Source organism: Ovis canadensis, chromosome 16, assembly GCF_042477335.2.
Source record: "Ovis canadensis isolate MfBH-ARS-UI-01 breed Bighorn chromosome 16, ARS-UI_OviCan_v2, whole genome shotgun sequence".
NCBI classification, from domain to species: Eukaryota; Metazoa; Chordata; class Mammalia; order Artiodactyla; family Bovidae; genus Ovis; species Ovis canadensis.
The window spans coordinates 64,497,620-64,516,099 of NC_091260.1; the positions used below are offsets into that span (position 1 = coordinate 64,497,620).

An 18,480-nucleotide genomic window follows, 5' to 3' on the forward strand; every position below is an offset into this window, starting at 1 on the left:
GGTGAACTTATTTGGAAAAGTATATTACCTCCACAAAACGTGTGGCGTCGGATGTGCCTGTTCGTTTGCCCTTGTCCGTCTTTCAACCTGGCTCCCTATGGTATTGGTCCTGCATCAGCAGGAGCCACCTATCGGCCAGTGACTGTGCTGCAGCCCCTTAGGTGGTCAGACTTTTGCCCTCTACCAGTGGATATCTGTGTGACTTGTAAGCTGCCATTACTGAGTAATGAATTTGTACTATTTTGCTCCATGTTTAGCTGGGACCTGATACCTAAAAGGTTCTGCCTCTAATTACTTCTATGAGGGAACAGAAATGGGGATACACACATTCTCCATGACTGCAAGAGATGATTGGTATGAGTTTTATTTAAGCTCCTTGTGCCAGGGAACCATCCCTCTACCCTGCACCCACACCTGCCCATGTTGATGATCTGAGTGCAGCCTGGGGAATTTCTTCATATCCAGTTTATCTCAGCAGTAATCTCTAGGGATGAGTACAGCTTAGCACATATGCACACTTTTCTACTTCCCAGAGGTGACTGATCCCAAAGAGCTCTTCTTTGTTGCCCTTTTCCTGGTTCTTGCTATTAAACTCTTGGCTGCTCTTCCATTTTGCTTGTGTCATCGACTTACAAAATTCTCTGCTTCCCAGGTGGCACTAGAGATAAAGAACTCGCTTGCTGGTGCAGGAGACATAAGATATACAGGTTTGATCCCTGGGTTGGGAAGATCCCTTGGAGGAGGGCATGGCAACCCACTCCAGTATTCTTGCCTGGAGTATCCCATGGACAGAGGAGCCTGGCAGGTTACAGTCCATGGGGTCGCAAAGAGCCAGGTTTGACTGAGCGACTTAGCACGCATGCACAATATCACCATTGTTGTCAACAGCAGTTTTAGACAAGGAGTTCATGTTCTGTTTGAAATAAAGTTTGTCCTCTCAGGTGCAGCCCTGGAGCTGTTTATGCTTTTGGCCTTCCTTTCCCTTGGGAACAATACCTGCAGCTCTTCAACAGTGAGGACCTGCACCTGCTCTTCCTGTAGGGCATGGCCTCATGCTGTGGAAATGCTACTGCCAGCTTTTTCCTCCCAGGATGAAATCCAAGGTGGAGACTAGGAGCTGGGCAAAGCGGGAGCCTTCAGCTTTCTGGCTGCTTCTGCCCAAAGCAGAGAGCTTCTGTAACACAGACCTGGAACATGTACATTTAATAATATCATCTAAGAAAGCAGGTCATGGCTCAATGTCACAGACTCTTTCTGTTATTACCAAGATGTAGTGTTTGCGTGCCCCGTTGCTTCAGTCATGTCCAATTCTTTGTGACCCTATGGACAGCAGCCTGCCAGGCTCCTCTGTCCATGGGATTCTCCAGGCAAGAATACTGGGATGGGTGGCCATGCCTTCCTCCAGGAGATCTTCCCGATCCAGGGATCGAACTCACATCTCTTGTGTCTCCTACACTGCAGGAGGATTCTATACCCACTGAGACACCTGGGAAACCCACCAAAATGTAGTAGAGTTACTCAAATGAATGTTTCTCTGTTTATTGTATATGCTTAAGACAATTCTAGCAATTTTGAGTGATTGTTTTTAAATAATTTTTTTTAGTAAAATTGCTGTTTTGCTTTGAAGAGTGTCTACTGAACCCCTGAATGTGCTATTCTGAAGTATAGAACTCCATACCCTATTTAGTTTTACTCACCGAATGTACATGTTGTAATTTCCTTTTTTTTTTTTTTTTCCTCTTCTAGTACTGACTAACCCCATGTAATTGAAAATTTAGGAAGACTACTCAGGGGTGTGATGAAGTTTAACATCCTCAGACAATCTTGGCTCTTTTTCTAGAACTGGGATTTAATCCAGTCTTACTCTAAGCTGATTTTCTAAGCAGCTATCCATCAGTCCCTAGTGGCTGGCTTCTTGTAAGTTTTTCTCAATCTGTCAGAGCTAAGCATTTTCCCTTATTTTGTTGATACAGAATTTCAGTGCAATATAACAATCCAAACTATTTTCCAACTTAAGACCTCCTCCTTCCAGGCGTCATGAAAGTGGTAATCAAAATGGATAGCCTATTATTTTCAGTCCTTGAATTATTACCATTACAAAAAATTCCATCATTTACAAGGCAGTCTCTGAATAGAGGCTTCCTAGGAGCTGCAGTGGTAAAGAAACTGCTTGCCAATGCAGGAGACTCAAGAGAATCAGGTCTGATCCCTGGTTCATAAAGATTCTCAGGAGGAGAAAATGCCAATCCACTGCAGTATTCTTGCCTGGAAAATCCATGGACAGAGGAGTCTGGCAGGCTATCGCACATGGGGTTGTAAAGAGTCTGACACATTAGCGACTGAGCGCAGGTACTCTGAACAGAACTCTGAAGAAGTTATTTTTCTCCTGATCTTGTCCCATTATTCCATGTAAATGTCTCCTGTGTCTTTTAGAAAGTCAGTCAGTTCAGTCACTCAGTCATGTCTGACTCTGCAACCCCATGGACTGCAGCATGCCAGGCTTCCCTGTCCATCACCAACTCCTGGAGCTTGCTCAAACTCATGTCCATCAAGTTGTGATACCATCCAACCATCTCATCCTCTGCATCCCTTTCTCATCCTGCCTTCAATCTTTCCCAATATCAGGGGCTTTTCTAAGAAGTCAGTTCTTCCCATCAGGTGGCCACAGTACTGGAATTTCAGCCTCAGCATCAGTCCTTCCAATGAATATTCAGGACTGATTTCCTTTAGGATGGACTGGTTGGATCTCCTTGCAGTTCAAGGGACTCTCAAGTGTCTTCTCAAACACCACAGTTCAAAAACATCAGTTCTTTGGCACTCAGCTTTCTTTATAGTCCAACTCTCACATTCATACATGACTACTGAAAAATCCATAGCTTTGACTAGATGGACCTTTGTAGGCAGACTAATGTCTCTGCTTTTTAATATGCTGTCTAGTTTGATCATAGCTTTTCGTCCAAGGAGCCGGCATGTTTTAGTTTCAAGGCTACAGTCACCATCTGCAGTGATTTTGGAGCCCAAGAAAAGAAAGTCTTTCATTATTTCCATTGCTTACCCATCTGTTTGCCATGAAGTGATGGGACCTAATGCCATGATCTTAGTTTTTTGAATGTTGAGTTTTAAGCCAGATTTTTCGCTCTCTTAAGAACTGTGTTTGTGCTGAAGCCTGTTAACCAAATATTTCTTGTGAATCTTTGCATCAGGGTATTGTTTAATGTGGTAAATAAGTAAGCTTAAAATGCCTCAAACAGTGTAGCCTCATTTTTTAATATAATCTTGTTGTAATACGATTCAGTTACATTTCTAGTCATTTTTTGTTTATTTTCTAGGAATGAATAATTGCCTCTTTATTAATCATTATTTCATCAACATACTTGAGAAGAAACATGACTTTTTCTCTGTCATTTAAAAACATGCAAATCATTTGTTTTAATCCATTAATTTCTCCTCCTTGGTATTAATACCTCTTGGAATTTTTCTTTTTCCATTCTTTTGTGCTAGAGATTCCCTTTGCCCTTCTGTTTAAATATCATCATTACTGAATTCCTGGATTCCCCCCCCCTTTTTTTTTTAAATAAACTTTATCCTTGAACATCTTTAAATTTACAGAAATATTTAAACAATATTTCCATAGTACTGAGAATACTATTCAGTAGTACCGAGGACACACATATATCCCATACCTCTAAGATAATATCTTAGCATGAAGCCTTTGTTACAATTAAATAAAAAATATTGACACATTATTATTAACTAAAGTTCATACTTTATTCAAATTTTCTAAGTTCTTACCTAGTGTCCTTTTCCTGTTCCAAAATCTCGACTATTACATCTACTTTTCATGGTTCCTTAGGCATCTCTTGCCTATGATAGCTTTCCATATTTCCCTTGTTTTTGATGACATTCAAAGTTTTGAAAAGTACTGCTCTGGCATTTTAGAAAATGTCACTCAGTCAGGACTTGTCTAATGTATTTCTCATGATGAGACTATTATTACTGGTTTTTCAGAGGAAGACGAAAGAGGTAAAGTGCCATTTCAGGACATGACATCAAGAGCGTTCTAACAATGCAGTTAATGTCCATCAGCAGATAAATGGATAAGTGTGGTACATATACACGATGGAGTATTATTCAGCCATTAAAAAGAATACATTTGAATCAGTTCTAATGAGGTGGATGAAACTGGAGCCAATTATACAGAGTGAAGTAAGCCAGAAAGAAAAACACCAATACAGTATACTAATGCATATATATGGAATTTAGAAAGATGGTAATGATAACCCTGTATGTGAGACAGCAAAAGAGACACAGATATATAGAACAGTGTTTTGGACTCTGTGGGAGATGGAGAGGGTGGCATGATTTGGGAGAATGACACTGAAACATGTGTAATATCATATAAGAAATGAATCACCAGTCTAGGTTAGAAGCAGGATACAGGATACTTGGGGATGGTGCACTGGGGTGACCCAGAGGGATGGGATGGGGAGGGAGGTGGGAGGGGGGTTCAGGATTGGGAACACATGTACACCCATGGCAGATTCATGTTGATGCATAGCAAAGCCAATACAATATTGTAAAGTAAATAATAATAATAATAATAAAATTTTAAAAAATAAACCAGAAAAAAAATACCATGAAAGTAAATGTGTACTCAAATCTCTCTTCTGAGAGGGAAGGAGAGGTTGTATTTCTTGTCATCCATACTGGAAAGATGCCCATGTTGAGTTTCTCTTCTTTTCCCATAATATTTTTTCTTAGCTTATTGGAGGTATCAGTATCATTTACTCTATATAAGTAGCATATATACTATATATTTATAGCATATTTATTGCATACATATGTAGCTTCCCTGGTGGCTCAGAAGGTAAAGAATCTGCCTGCAATGCAGAAGACCCAAGGTTGATCCCTTGGTTGGGAAGATTCCCTGGAGGAGGGCATGGCAACCCACTCCAGTATTCTTGCCTGAAGAACACCATGAACAGAGGAACCTGTCAGGCTACAGTCCATGGGGTCACAAAGAGTCGGACATGACTGAGCAACTGACAATTTCACTTGTAGGGTCTGGATAAGTCAGAAAATGTGAAAGTGAAGTCGTTCAGTCTTGTCCGACTCTTTGCAACCCCATGGACTGTAATCTGCCAGGCTCCTCCATCCATGTAATTTCCCAGGCAAGAATACTGGAATGGGTTGTCAGTTCTTTCTCCAGGGGATCTTCCCAACCCAGAGATCGAGCCCAGGTCTCCCACGCTTCAGGCAGACTCTTTACCATCTGAGCCACCAGGATAAGCTAGAGAGCAAGGATTAATGAACTTCACAAATCAAAATCATAAAATATTTTTTACCTTCAAGCATCCTTATTTCACTTCTAAAAGAGAATGAAATGGGTTTACCACCAGTACTTCTCTACTCATTTGTGTCATTTGTAAAATAGGAGAGTTGGGGTTAAGGTTTTACTGCACCTGAAAGAGCCTAAACTTTCCGTTTGGTGTGGGCTTACTAGGACCAACAGAGATGTGATAGGGATATTTGCTCATCTCCAAGGCATTCCAAGAGACAACTCGTTGCAAAGACCCTGATGATGAAAGGCAGGAGGAGGAGATGACAGAGGACGAGATGGTTGGATGGCATCAGTGACTCAATAGACCTAAGTTTGAGCAAGCTCCAGGAGATGGTGAAGGACAGGGAAGACTAATGTGCTGTAACCCATGCTGTCGCAAATAATCAGACACAACTCAGTGACTAAGCATGAGCAATATGGTCATATATCAAAACAGAGGATACTTAGATATATGTAAACTTTATAAAACATAAATTATTTATTTTTATATAAAATGCAAATTACATTTTATACAAACATGTAAATCATGGTTATATAAAATATTTAACAAGTACTCTTGAGAAATTAATTCATAGGCATACTGCTGCTAAGTCAATTCAGTCATGTCTGACTCTGTGCGACCCCATAGATGGCAGCCCATGCGCTCCCCCGTCCCTGGGATTCTCCAGACAAGCACACTAAAGTGGGTTGTCATTTCCTTCTCCAATGCATGAAAGTGAAAAGTGAAAGTGAAGTCGCTCAGTCGTGTCCGACTCTTAGCGACCCCATGGCCTGCAGCCCACCAGGCTCCTCTGTCCATGGGATTTTCCAGGCAAGAGTACTGGAGTGGGGTGCCATTGACTTCTCCAGTAAATACGAAAATAAGTAAACATATCAATATCATGATAATTGCATTTTCTTACAGGGAGCATGAGGCATGACTGGATAGAGTACAGAGCTTTATATAATTGATTCAGGACCAGATATTTTACATTTGTCTAAAACTGTAGAAGTGTATCACAGTATTCATTTCTCCCCTTCAAACTATACAATTCCAAGTTATTTTACATCTCTTTTGAATTGATTTAGTCACCTGTTTCCCTCATTCCTGAGTTAAATCATAGGCATAGTCACTATTAAAGAGTTACCCATTTTGCAGTTAGCCTTAGAATGTTACACACAGTTGAGAACTACTTGTATCTATCAGCCTAATAAGACATCTTGTTATATAGACATTTTCAGAGTAATCCACATATAATAGACCCCTTTTCAAGAAGTATTCTTAAAAGCAAACACACCCAAAATTTAAAAAGCAAGCACGCCCCAAAAGACAAAAACTACAGAACCCATAACTTTTGGGTATCTCTCAGTTTTGGAGACAAACAATGGAAAAGCTGTCAGTGGGTATCTCACATCTGAGTATCCCCCGGCTTTGATATATGACCGTGGTTTAAAATTCCCCTTCTGCTAAAAGCAATGTTTGGCTCCAGAGACTCATCTGTGGGTTTGGAAAGTCTTTGGAAAGCCACTTTGGCTCCACAAAAGTTTAGGAATAATAGACAAATATAAAATTTTAAACACTGTGCCTGAAATCCAGTATAGGGAATAAAATGCATCTCTGGTGATGTTCTTTGTAACAAATACATCTTCTTTAAAGTTCACATGTTTCCATAGGGTGCTGACACGTTAGAACAAGGCTCTATTCTTATTCTTATAACAGCACCATTGGTATCAGGGCAAGTGTACCCAGGTTGATGACTCCACATAGTTTTTCCTTGTAATTTTGGCTACATTTCATACCCGGGGGAGTTGTTCCTCTTTCACTTAAGAACCGGAGTCCTTCAATCTCCTTGCATGACATTTGTCGTGATATAACACTTTAAAAGCTCCCTGGCTGACAACTGTTGCCAGAGGCTAGGATCTGCTGAGAGTGGCATCATCCACTGAAAATAATATCTGCCCCCTCTTAACTAAAGCACCGCAGTGTTGTAGTCTTTGAGTGGATTTTAGGATCATAATGCGATAATATGAGTTAGGAAATACAAGTCTACACATGTTCTAATTGAGTGATGGGATTAGCGTATATTGTATTTCTTCATGCATATAGCTGTACAGACATAAGAATATTGTTGGCTGCACCCCCACAATTCAAATGCTTCAGTTATTTAGCATAAAACTATGCTCTGACTTCATTAGAAGTTAGTCTTCAGACCTCTCTTGTTCCAAAGCCTATATTTTCATTTACTTAATTATGATTATTTTTTTCTTTTTTAACTATACCAAGGGACTTTGCAGTTGGTATTAGTTGTAAAGAACCTGCCTGCCAATACAGGAGACATCAGAGATGTGGGTTCAATCCCTGGGTCAGGAAGATTCCCTGGAGGAGTACATGGCAATCCACTCCAGTATTCTTGCCTGGAGAATCCCATGGACAGAGGAGTCTGGGAGGTTACCATTCATAGGGTCACAAAGAGTCTGACATGACTGAAGTGACTGCATACAACTATACCAGTACTGGAAGTGACTCCCGAATTCAGGGTCTTCACTTTGGTTCCACACGCTGACCGCTTATGTGATTGACCCCAGGATGGCACCCCCAGTTCAGTCTAAGTGGGAAGAAGCTGGACAGCTGGAAAGGACCTTATCTTCCTGTCGGCTTTGGGTCACCTGGCCTGTCCAGCACCTTGCTGGGTGGATTAGCAGGACTATTGTGCAGTTTCTGAATTTTCAGTCATCTAATCCTGTTAGCTCAGTAACCTTGCCAATTACAGCTTTTTATTTTCTTTTATCCTTCTCTGCCTAGAATTATGTGTCTATCTTCACACCTTATTTGGGTGGGGCTGGGAGTCCTGAACCTCCTAACTTCAGAGGAACAATGTGGACCTGATTGCTTCAGATCTTCTAATTTCACAGAAGATCTAAGTGAGTCTAAGAAAGTTTATGCTGCCCAATATTAAAATACGTACTCAATTTGGAAAATGAATTTGGAACTCAGGTCTTTAAGCTCATACTCATTCTCTTACTGGGATTTGAAGCCCTTGAAATTCTCATCTATTTATGGATTCATTGTATAGTGTAGAATAGAATCCAAAGGCATGGGCTCCTGAGTCAGACTGCCCAGATTCAAACACACCGCCTATGTGCTTGTCTGTGGACAACTGTCAAGTCATTTAGATTCTTTGTTTCTCCATTTTATCTGTCAGATGGGTATAATAGATCCTTCACAGAACAATTGTACTGATACAGAACATATAACATCATATGGAACATAGTAAGTTTTCAATGAAAGTTAACTGCCATCATTCAATGACTTACTCGCTCACACTTAACAAATCTGTGTTTTGTATTTACCATGTGCCAGTGTGGATGCCAGGAACAGAACAGCTGAGAACGGCTGACAAGAGAGTCATCATTGGTACTCTCCTAGCCCTTTGTCACTCTACTCAGAAAACTGGAAAAATAATCATACAAATATACCTATAATACAGATTATTATGTTGTTAACATCACTTATAAATAAAGGGTTTGAGAGAAGGAGAGAATGACCAGCGTCTAGAGTGATGCAGAGGAAGATTGTGGAGTTCATGCACTGTTATGCTCATGAATATCATAAGAGGCCTGGCTTTTAAGATCTACTCTCTTAGCAACTTCCAGATATACACTACAGCAGGAACTACAATCATCAGTCTATATGTTGCATCCCCAGTGTGCAGAGAGTAGGCTTTACAATGTTAATTACAGATCTTTCCACTCCAGTGTGGTATTTGCGTTCCTAAAAAGCTTTGCCTTCTGCAAAATTCATATTAAACCAGCAACATTCATGGCAAAGGATAAGATTATGTGTGTATCTCTCAGACCTGTATGGTCACCCCTAACCATCACCATCCTAATGAAAATAACAGCAAAACTATTCATAAATAAATATTCCTCTAAATATAAAAATGTAACAAAAAAGGAGAAAGTAATTTGATGGCAAGGATATGAGTAAGGATCAGTCTACTTAGAGAAAGAGGTAAGTAAAGGGGAATGCATTAAAAAGTAGAAGAATACAGAGGGCTGAGTAGAATATGTGTCCAGAGAGAGTCAAAGGATAGAACAAGATGTGGGTACCAGGTGAGGGAAATGGGGGGATATTGTACCACAGTGTGGCTCCATTTAACTTCAGACTCACGACAATGTTTTGCATTTAGAGGCTGTTTTTGGTACCTGTCCAATATCAAAAATTGCTGATGTAAAATTAAAAGATGCTTGTTTAAAGACATAACTTTATGAGTCAATACTCACTAAAATTCGAATTTTTATACCTCACACCTCCCAAAAAAAAGTGGAGGAGAAAAAAAATCAATGAAGCACAAAGACAAAAAGACAACCTAATTATATGTAATAGACTAGGTATTGAAAGTTAGAGTTCCCGCTATCCGTCTTTTTACTTATGTTTATCTCCCCATTTGTTCTGTAAATGCCAAGGGTAGGATTGACATGAATAGGGGAAGAAACATGGGCAAAACAGAAAGTTCAAGAATCCAGACACTTTAGATGTCAGTGTTGGTAATTTAAACTTGAAAACAGCTGAGGAAAACATGTGCATTATTTTTACCCAGGCTTAATGCATATAGTTGCAAATTTCCTCTGACATCCCAATATATTGTTATACAAACATGATGTGATAGATATTCTGTTCTGAATATTAAAATATATATGACAAGTAGAAATCACAGTTGTGATTTAAACTCTTATTTAAGTCAGGGCTACATGGGAGAAAACAATGCAAGTCACAAGAGCAAACTGCATCTATAATTGTAATTTTCTAGTAGTCACATTAAAAAAGGAAAAGAAATAGGTCAAATTAATGTAATAGTTTATATTTATTTAACCTTCTGATTGAGAGAAGGAGAAAAGAGGTCAACAGAGAATGAGATGATTGGATGGCATCACCCACTCAATGGACATGAGTTTGAGCAAGCTCTGGGAGATGGTGAAGGACGGGGAAGTTTGGCGTGCTGCAGTCCATGGGATCACAAAGAGTTAGACACAACTTAGCAAGTGAACAACAAACCTTCTTTACCCAAACTATTAGCATGTCAACAAAAAATAAATGTAGAAATCAATAATGAGGTCTTTTACATTCTTATTTTTGTAGTAATATTTTGAAATGTGGTATATAATTGAAAAGTTAGAGGACATCTCAGTATCGAATTGCCAAATTTCAACTCCACAGCCACGTACGGCTAGTGGTTCCCATATTGGACAATATAAGTCTAAGTTAACTTTTTATGAACATTATTTTGCCAAAATGAAAGGATGCAATAAAATATATACAGTTCATGTTTTTGTTAGTAGATAACAGGTGCATCCCTTCAGGCCAGAGAAAAAAAATAGATCCTACTTTATTTCCCTTTTTGAGAGTGTCATTATAGTATGCTCTCAGAGTATAACTTTTAGACCTTCCCCATCTTACATCGTATCTTCAGTGAATTGCTCCCACATTTTTAACATTTGAATATTTGTAAAGAATGCATTATACTTTATATTATATCTAGCTGAATAATCACTAAGCCAAATTGCAACTGAAAGGTTGACAAAATGTCCTGTTTTATAGGCATGTGATTAAACAAGTTGATTTTTATTTTAGTTGTCTGGTTTTGGAAGCACTGTATATAATTTCTGACCTCTGACATTCTTGACCTTTGGAAACCTCAGAGAAGGCTGTGGGCAATGGTCCCCTAGTGCCAGTGTGTGAAGCTTCCCTAGCTAGAGCCACATTTTTCCCTTGCTGCTTGAAGAATATAACGGAGCTCTTACTTTTAATGCTCATTGCAATTGTCACCTATGGCAGACTTTTGCTAGTTTAAGTTTTGACCACTTAAATTTTGCCATCAAGTTATTCTGTTTGCTTTTCTTTTTCCATAGCATGGGTAAATTTGCCCTCATTTATGTATTTGACTATATTTACTTTCCATTCCTGATTTAAGAAAGGTAAGAATTATGTCAGTTTCCTTACCTATTACAAAGAACCTAGTACATCTTAGACACTCAAACCCTAGATAAGTGAATGAAAAACAAGTGTTTGTTGTAAGGAAAATTTTGAAAGTTCAGTTTTACCTAAATGCAAAGTAGAGATTATCCATCTGATACTGATTCAAGGTTGCTTTGAGTCACACACCATCTATGAAATAATTCCTCTGTATCCCAGTGTTTCTAATATGCCAATATCAGAGAAGCATTTTTTTAAACATTAAAGCTTATAAACCCTTATAAAACCATCTGACACTTTCTCAATAGCATACATCTTAGATCATTTTTGTTTAGTAAATTTATTCTTTCATTGTTGTTATTGTTCAATCATTAAGTCCTGTCTGACTCTTTGCAGCCTCATCAACTATAGCCCGCCAGGTTCCTCTGTCCTCCACTGTCTCTGAGAGTTCATTCAAATTCATGTCCATTGAGTAAGTGATGCCATCCAACCATCTCGTTGTCTGCCATCCTCTTCTCCTTTTCCTCTTTCCAAGCATCAAGGTCTTTTCCAATGAGTCAGCTCTTCGCATCAGGTAGCCAAAGTTTTGGAGCTTCATCTTCAGTATTGATCCTTCCAGTGAATGTTCTCCTATGCATGGTCCTATACTTCCTATTCTCTAACTTTAGATAATTTTTTGTTTATTTAAAACTGCTTTGTTTTTTCTTTATTCTTGAAATCTGTGGTTCTCAGTCTTAATCTATTTTGCTCCTTCCAGGGGATATTTGGCAATGGCTGGAGACAATATTTGGTTATCACAACTAGCAGTGGGGGAGGATGCTACTATCATCTATTGAGTGAAGGAAAGGGGGTGTTTCTAGGATTCATGAGATGTATATGCTGGCCCCCAGCAACAAAGAGTTATCCAACCCCAAATGTCAATTGTCCTAAGGCTATGAAATCCTACTCTCAGTTCACTTTAAAAAGCATAATCCCAGTAAGGAATTCTAATTCAAAAAGATATATGCGTCCCAATATCTATAGCACTACTTACGAGAACAAAGACATGGAAGCAACCTGTGTCCATTGACATAAATGAATAAAGAAGATGTCATATATGTAGATATATATATGCAATGGAATTTTTTTCAGCCATAAAAAGAATGAGATACTGTCATTTGCAGCAATAATGCAATTATCATACATATCCCTAGTGGGTTCAGTGATAAGAATCTGCCTGCAATGCAGGAGACATGGGTTCAATCTATGGGTCTGGAAGATCCCCTGGAGAAGGAAATGGCAACCCACTCCACTATCTTGCCTGGGAAATCCCATGGACAGAGGAGCCTGGCAGGCTACAGTCCATGGGGTCACAAAACAATTGGGCATGACCTAGAGATTAAACAGCAATAAGGGATAACCATACTAAATGAAGTAAGTCAGAGAGAGAAAGACAAATATCGTATAATATCTCTTATATGTAGAATCTAAAAAAATGATACAAATGAACTTATTTACAAAACAGAAATAGACTCATGGACTTTGTTTTCTAGTCAGAGGGGAAAGGGAGGGAGATGAATTGGCAATTTGAGATTAAATTTAAAGGATAAAATATATTGTATATAAAATAAACATATAATAAGGACCTACTATATAACACAGAGAAGGAAATGGCAACCCACTCCAGTGTTCTTGCCTGGAGAATCCAGGGACGGAGGAGCCTGGTGGGCTGCCCTCTCTGGGGTCGCACAGAGTCAGACGCGACTGAGCGACTTCACTTTTACTCTTCACTTTCATGCACTGGAGAAGGCAATGGCAACCCACTCCAGTACTCTTGCCTGGAAGAACCCAGGGATGGAGGAGCCTGGTAGGCTGCAGCCCATGGGTTGCAAAGAGTCAGACACGACTGAGTGACTTCACTTTCACTTTTCACTTTCATGCATTGGAAAAGGAAATGGCAATCCACTCCAGTGTTCTTGCCTGGAGAATCCCAGGGACGGGGGAGCCTGGTGGCCTGCCGCATATGGGGTCGCACAGAATTGGACGCAACTGAAGTGACTTAGCAGATATAACACAGGGAACTATATTCAATTTCTTATAATAACCTATAATAGAAAAAATATATAGAAGAATATATATATGTTTAACTGAATTACTTTGTTGTACACCTGAAACATTGCAAATTAATTATACTTCAGTAAAAAAAAAGTGATCTCTGTTTTACTCTTAAACGGTTATTAAATTTAAAAAATGATTGCTTCTATTTATGATAAACTTGCTTTTTGTAACTCATACTTTTTCAAGTCAGTAAAAAACACTTAGATGTTTTATCCATTTTAACAGGTTAAATAGCAGTGATCATTTACTAATATAATTCTTTTAATGACTTTTCTCTCTGTTTCCTTCAATGTTGGCAGATATAATGAGAGTTTTGATGACTATCATCATGTAATTCTATCAATTTAATGTATCTTTGTTAATCTGTTTTATAGGTCCCTTTAGATGGAATATAATATAGCAGAAGCATTTTCATCAAAAGGATTAATGCCTGCATTATCATTTCTGCAATAAAACAGAAAGCTAAGTGGTGGAGGCCACAGACACCTCAAACCTGGATTCCACAATTCTACATTAAGTGCTGGAGTTTTTATTACTCTGCTGTAGGAAAGCTTTTGCCAATGCTTACAAGGAACTGTTTATCCCTGCTGCTCTGGGTCCTGTTTGATGGAGGTCTCCTAACACCACTTCAACCTCAGCCACAGCAGACTTTAGCCACAGAACCAAGAGAGAATGTTATCCACCTACCAGGACAGCAATCACATTTCCACCGAGTTAAACGTGGCTGGGTATGGAATCAATTTTTTGTGCTGGAGGAATACATGGGCTCCGAGCCTCAGTATGTGGGAAAGGTAATGACATATTTCTTTTGCCAACAACTTGATAGCAAGGGGGCTTATTCATTGTGTATTGTGTATGGATGTTTTGCACAGGAGTTGAACAAACCAGTGAGTAGAACACTGGAATTGAAATCAAGAGACCTGGTTTCTCTTCCTGACTCAATGACCCGGGTAAGCTTTGGAATATCATTTCATCCCTCTTTGCTTCAAGTCTCCTTGGTTATTTTAATGAAGTTAGTATATATTATAATCCTATTTTTGACATTATTCACCAAAGTCATGAAGTAGTTAAAAGTGTTATAAGTGTTACTATAGCACATTGTTGGCTATACCCCTTCTGGAATTGTTTACCAGCAAGAAACACAGGAAAAAATCAGGAGGTATAAGTATTCTAAATTGTTCATATCTTTGAATGACCAGATTACCTATATTTCCCTCCCCTTAAAAAATAGGACATACCGTTTAGATTATGGTTCTGGTGTACAGATGGTCCCAGATTTACAGTGGTTTGACTTAAGATATTTTTAACTTTACAGTGTTGCAAAAGCAATATGCATGCTGTACCTATACAGCCAATCTGCTTTTTACTTTTACTACAGTATTCAATAAACTACATGAGATAGTCAGCGCTTGATTATAAAATAGGCTTTGTGCTAGACGATTTCCTGACTGTTGGTTAATGTAAGTATTTTGAGAATGTTTAAGTCTGTCAGACTAAGTAATGATATTCAGTAAGATAAGTGTATTAAATGCATTTCAACTTAACGATGGTTTCAACTGACAATGGCTTTATTGGGATGTAGCTCTGGTCTAAGCTGAGGAAGATCTGTATTTGATTTGGTTTGCTTATTCTTTAAAGTAATTCCTTTATTATAGGTTATTTATTTGTTTATTAATTTTTCAATGTGCTGGGTCTTCACTGCTGCATGCAGACTTTGGTTGCAGCAACTGGGGACTAGTCTATAGTTATGGTCCGCTGACTTTTAATTGTTGTGGCTTTTCTTGTTGTGGAGCATGGGTTCTAGAGCACATGGGCTCAGTAATTGCAGCTACATGGGCTTAGCTGCCTTGTGGCATGTGGGATCTTTCTGGACCAGGGATCAAACCAGAGTTCCCTGTATTGTCTAGTAGATTCTCAATCACTGGACCACCAGGAGGCCCTCTTTATTATAGGTTTTGTAAGGTAACACCATATGCAAATTTTAATCTCGTAGTTTAAGAAAAAAAATTTTTTTTTCACAAAATGGCAACTATGTGTTTCAACAGATTTTTGCTTTACTGCTATTATTCTTACGTCAACTTTGGAACCATATCTATCATAGACCTTATCAATGACACCAGAATCTTTTTCAGGAAAATGCATTATTTTGCTAATTATTTTGCTAATTCCCTTTTTTTTTAATTTTCTAAAAGATTTTTCTATGGTTTTAATAAAAAGTGTTTATGCTGAAAGAGAGTTTAAGACAAATCTAAAGCAGAAATAGAAAACCATAGTCAAAACAGTATTAGGAAACTGATATAATAGATTATGTCTCTGGAATATTAAAATCCCTAGAGATTTGTGAAAATCTAAACAAATGAGAAACATGATGAGTCTTATGATTCTAACGCTGGCTTAAATGAAACAAATTTATTTAAGAGCTAAATTCTTTGCCCTATGATTTTAGAATTTACCTTTTAGAAATATATTTTTAAAATATTGAATAATATAATGAAGAAGGTCTTCAACTAGAACCTTTGTTGAAAATGAACACATAGGTTGCCCTCGTGTTACCAAACACTGTGATTGATACACAGTGAGGCTGAACAAACTAAAATGTTAACATTTGGAGCAGAGAAAGTTTTATTGCAGGGCCATGCAAAGAGACAGGTGGCTTGTTCCCAAAGAAACCTGAACTCCTGAAAGTTTCAGCAAAGCACTTTTAAAGGCAAGGTGAGGGAAGGGAGGGTGTAGTTAGTTGTAAACTTCTTGGTGTAGGAATCCTTTGTCCTTGCAGGTGTCCACATAGGTAAGGTCAAGAGGTTCCTGTAAACCTCCAAGACAAATGTTATTCTCTGTTCTGCAAGTTTTTATCTCTATATGAAAGGATTCTTAAAGGCCAAGGTCTTGAAAATGGGCTATGGTGTATATTTCAGGCTATAGGCAGGATTCTTTTGCAAATGGTGCAGAGACAGTATGACTAAGTATAAGCAACAAAGCACAAAGATTAAAAAAAAAAAAAAGACCTAATATGGAGTCAGATTTGTTCTTCACAAATGCACTAGGGTATATGGGGCCCTATGATGCTTTTGAATTGTGGTGGTGGAGAAGACTTTTGAGAGTCCTTTGAACTGCAAGGAGGTCAACCAGTCCATCCTAAAGGAGGTCAGTCCTGAGTGTTCATTGAGTGTTCATTCAGTACTCCAATACTTTGGCCACCTGATGTGAGCAGCTGACTCATTTGAAAAGACCCTGATGCTGGGAAAGATTGAATGTGGGAGGAGAAAGGGATGACAGAGGATGAGATGGTTGAACGGCATCACTGACTCAATGGACATGAGTTTGGGTAAACTCTCGGAGGTTGTGATGGACAGGGAAGCCTGGCATGCTGCAGTCCATGGGGTTGCAAAGAGTTGGACATGACTGAGCAGCTGAACTGAACTGATATAGGGCCCTGAGCAAATATTTTCCGTGGGGTACCTATATACATATAAAATATGCTTCACATCAAATCAATCTTTGAGTATCATTCTCACAGTCCAAATTTTAGTGATCTTGCAAAAAAACACACAGTACCATTTAGCAGGAGCAATCTCCTTGTCAGGCTGGCTGCTAAGAATCAGGATCTGGTCTTGTTGCCCCAGGAAACTCCATAGATGCTAGTTCTGAGGTCCATATTGTACCTGGTGAACCCTAAAATTGAGTGGAAAATCAGAGAGAACCATAAAGGGGAGAACTGTCTACTGGAGCCCAACCAATTTCAACTGAGTCCAGGGTAACCAACTCAGATGGTGTTGCTCCACAAATAGCCCTGAGCACAAGAAGGGCCTTCAAAACTTTTGAGGGAATGTCCCCTGATGTTACTGTACATTGTTTCCACTTATAATATTCTTTGTATGATCAAAGAGTATAAAATCAGTAAAGTTTTCATGAAAAGATAATTTTATGTCATAGTACACTAATTTCTTGTGACTTGATTCAGTATAAGGATTGGGTTTTGAAATCCAAGACAAATGGAGAGGAAGCATACCTCTAGAGCTTTTGTCTCCTGAGCGTCAGTTATGTCAACTCTGCTTGTGATGGAAGCTGGACATCACATTGAGGTTGCTGGCAAATGTCTGCTGAGAAGCCATTCTGACTTTAATAAAAGCAGATCCTTAGCCTTTACTTGCCAGAATTTGAGGTGAGAAAGTTGGACATTTTGTTGAAATTTTAATGAAATTGACTTTTAATCTATCCTAGCTAGAGTAGAATTTCACTCCTAGTGGACATGATTAAAAAGATCTAGGAACTACTTATAGAAGTTTTGTTTGATACTCTTGAATTCTATTTTTATAATTGATATGAGAGTATGGAATTCATCCAAATCATTTAAGAGATGAATCAGTATTTATAAATTGATTAGCAAGGAGTAGGTCTAAGATCTAATCCATTATGAAATTAAAACACTATTTTCATAGGTGCTTGGCTCCCCATTTGTAAAATATAATGAAAACTTATGGTTCTCAGGCAATGTATGTTTCTAATGCAAATGAAAAAACAGTTTCCAAGATTTCCTTTCCACGTAGAAACTAATTAATTTTTAGTTTAAAGAAACTAATTAAAGTTTAATTAACTCTGTCTTGATGATTCTAAATATGGGAATAGTAATATGATAACATTGGGGCCAATTCAAGCCATTATATGTATGTGTGTAAACATGTATAAATATATTTGTGCTCCTGCTCTTTCTAGGAGGCTTTGAGACAGTTTACGGTAAAACAAAGTACTATAGGTAATATAGAATTCTATGTTATAGGAAAAGGAAAATGCACAAGTGCCAAGCACAATAGTCAACTGAACCATTATAATTGAGATTCAGATTTAATGTATATTTCTTTGCAGCAAGAACATACATAATGTATTGTTCAGTTGCTAAATCATATCTGACTCTTTAAGGCCCCATGGACTATAGCACTCCAAGCTCCTCTGTCCATGGGGATTTCCAGGCAAGAATACTAGAGTGGGTTGCCATTTCTTTCTCCACAGGATCTTCCTGGACCAGGGGTCAAACCTGTGCCTCCTGCATTGACAGGTGGATTCTTTACCACTGAGCCACCAGGGAAGCCCC

At 38.6% G+C, this 18,480-nt stretch overlaps 1 protein-coding gene across 3 annotated transcripts in view; it reads left to right on the forward strand.

Moving 5' to 3' along the window:
* The window catches only part of CDH12 (cadherin 12), a 1,193,930-nt gene that overhangs the window by 849,035 nt on the left and 326,415 nt on the right, over nucleotides 1-18,480 (forward strand). For all 3 annotated transcript variants that reach the window (XM_069556583.1, XM_069556584.1, XM_069556582.1), the window contains one exon: nucleotides 13,766-14,182. In XM_069556583.1, the coding sequence (XP_069412684.1) occupies nucleotides 13,952-14,182 (231 nt within the window). In that variant the 5' untranslated portion in view covers nucleotides 13,766-13,951. The remainder of the gene's footprint in view (nucleotides 1-13,765; nucleotides 14,183-18,480) is intronic.